This window comes from Sinocyclocheilus grahami, unplaced genomic scaffold (assembly GCF_001515645.1).
Source record: "Sinocyclocheilus grahami isolate Dianchi unplaced genomic scaffold, SAMN03320097.WGS_v1.1 scaffold196.1, whole genome shotgun sequence".
Classification (NCBI taxonomy): Eukaryota; Metazoa; Chordata; class Actinopteri; order Cypriniformes; family Cyprinidae; genus Sinocyclocheilus; species Sinocyclocheilus grahami.
In genome coordinates, this window is record NW_015505375.1 from 1,214,371 (window position 1) to 1,217,407 (window position 3,037).

General features: G+C 36.5%; 1 protein-coding gene across 1 annotated transcript in view; it reads right to left on the reverse strand.

Moving 5' to 3' along the window:
• Positions 1-1,965, reverse strand: part of LOC107595066 (myosin binding protein C3) — a 42,773-nt gene extending 40,808 nt beyond the window's left edge. Inside the window, 1 exon segment of the mRNA XM_016285351.1 lies at positions 1,913-1,965. Coding sequence (XP_016140837.1) covers positions 1,913-1,937 — 25 coding nt within the window. The 5' untranslated portion in view covers positions 1,938-1,965.
• Between the last annotated feature and the right edge of the window lie 1,072 nt (positions 1,966-3,037).

The window sequence follows — 3,037 nt, forward strand, 5'->3', positions numbered from 1 at the left end:
AAAAAAAACTTTAATTTTGATTTCACAGGGACTTTAAGTCACCCTGTAATGAAAGAATGATAAGACAATCTAATTTATTTTTCCAATAAATAATTTTGCGCCAGCACAATTGAGCAAAGTTATTAACTGGTCATGGATTAAAAATCGAACTGTCAAAATACCAATGACCCAAGTTATATTAAAAAACAGTGTAAAATGTACACAGTAATGTACTCCTAGCATATAATATGAATGCAATATTTAATAAACTACTTTTGCCTTTTGACACTTGAAAGTGTTGCTGTAAGTTGATCTTCATGGCTATTGTTACTCGCATGCCTTTAATTATTAACTGCTTATTCATCGTTCTTTCTTTCACTTTGAGTTACACATTTTCAATCACATCAGTGCAAATGGTTCAAGCCTAAAACAAGCCAACCCTCTGGGTTTAAAAATAGAATGCATGGGCTCCCCATTGAGAACTGCAGTCCATGTTGACACAGCCACAGGTAGCTGCTAGATGGATTAGCTAGGATCTATTTCTGTTGTTTATCAAGTACTGGTCCCTCTCTTGCCATTTCAAAACCATGGGTATCCACATTGCCTTTATTCCACAGTGATAATAAACTAATGATGTATCTGTGGTACATATGTTTTGAACCATAATGTCTGTGAGATAAGCACAAAAATGTGAAATTTGAAATGTTGGGTTGAATGTATAATAGCAGAATTATAGATGAAAGGTAATTGCCTAGAGTGGGAGGTCATGGGATAATTAAAGTCACAGAGTGTCCGCCAATACTCATTGGAGTTTGCAATAAGCTGGGATGGGAAGGGAAACTATTTCATGAAGGTGACATTTATCATGAAGCTTATACTAGATGCTGATGGTTGCCAAACATTTCATTCCTAGGTGTGTCACTCAAAAGCCTTCAAAAGAAAGTCTGTTCAGTCATGATAAACTATCATTAAGAGCATATTGTTATGGAGACGTCCTGTTATGAGTCTAGAGCAGTGGTTATCACCCTTTTTGTCTCCTTTAACTTTGTTTAAAAAAAAATAAATAAATAAAAAAGATTGTTAATGTGACTACATATATTTTAAGAATGATTGGGGCCCTATTTGGCCCTAGCACCTGGTAGAGAGCCACTGGTATACAGCCTTTGAAATACACTGAAGAGATTTAAAAAGGGAAGAGAAAGTGTGAAGAGAAAGTGTCTGCAGATTAATTTTATGGCTACCACTAAACTCCATTGCTTAATACTGAAAAGTCATGCAACAGCATTGTTAGAATGTTGTAGGTCTTAGCGAATATCACTGCAGTGGACTGTCAAACAGGTGCTATCACATTATGGCAATCTTTTAATTCCTGTTTAGGCAGGGTTATTCTGTGCACTTTTGGAGAAAAGCCCTTTAGTCCACTGCCATTATTCTATCACATTTGCTTAGATAGGCCAGGAATTGATATTTTGGTTTAAAAGAAGGTCGTTTTTAATATTTTGCCAATAAGAAATTCAAGAAAAGTGCACATAATAGTCACACGCTTTGAATGCTTTCCATACAGTAGGCTTAAAAAAACAGCAGCTGTACCATGCAGAACTTTTTATAAGAACATTGTGACAATATATTATGGAACTGCTCATTCAAATCAACTGACACTGCCCATTTTTTTCAATATATGTTGTTCAAATTACTACAGATTAATTGTTCAAATGATAACAGAACAAGAATCAGAGGTGCAGGAGTTCAAATCATAGAAAATACATAATCACAGAAAACCCAGCACACATAGGGTCAAACTTCAGAACGGAAAGGTAACATTCCCTCAACCAACAACTCAAAAACAACACCGATTAAAAGTCTCTCCTGACTGACAAAAATCTGTTATATACACAACTGTCAAATAGAAATAAGAACAAAAACACTGGCATACCTGCCTTTATAGTTGGCTCTGGCATCCTGGTTGAGTGTCCCTATTGGGTTCCAACAGGCATTGTGGACACCAACACCAACACTTCTCTTTTAATAGATACCCCCCGCCCCACACACCCCAAATGTCACACAGTACATGCCCCAAACCATCCTGCCCACCCCTTCAGCCATCTACCACCATGATTGAGCACACCATCCATCACTTTCATTGGTTAACAGAACTAAAGAAAATAAAGAAGCTATAGGATGAAGGATAAGGGAGCAGGTACCGGATGGGTAAATTTAGAGTCTGGCTGTAGCTAATCATCTTCAGATGTTCCCTCCCAACCATACTGCTCAAAGAAAGGGCTCAAACACTTTTTTTGTTTGTTTGTAATATTTTTTCTTATATTCTTGAACAACCTCTGACATTGCTGGACCTCCAGGAAGCCACAGCTTTTACATCTGCAGCTTTGTATTCTGTGCTTGTCAACAAATAAAGAATAGGTTTAGGATGAGCCCCTACTTTCCCAACATAAATTACATAAGGTGTGTATACATTTAGTTAAGTGGATTTAATTGTATCAATTTCTATCTAGAATTAAACAAAGAGATGATATTGTTACTTCATAATGGAGGGAGTGTTCTTGCTAATGACAATAGAAGCCCCAAGAAAAGATTGTATTGGACAAATTAGGCCCAAAGAGACTGACATCTATTACGAAAAAAACAGTAGGCCTACTTCCCCACAAGTGCAGGACCCCTTTCCTCATGCCATCAGTCAAGCATTGCTAAGTTTGACATTTCTGTCAAGAGTCTAATGATAATGATGCTTGTCTAGTGCACACGCTCATGTAACAGTGCCTGAATTCATCCTGTGAGTTAAGTTCATTCTTTGGGGTCTATTGTTTCAAACTGTTATTTACTTTAATGAAAAGCCTGAAATGATTTTTAAATCAAACAACTAACTTTTTTAACAAACTGGCCCTAAAAGCATGAATGGACTAACATTTCATGTCTTTTTCAATATCTCCTAAAGATTGTTTTATAGGGGATTAATATACGTAACTTTACAACTGTTTTCACTTTCTCTCATGCTTATGTCCACCTTTTGACCCTGAGACATAAAGGACACAACTGAACATCA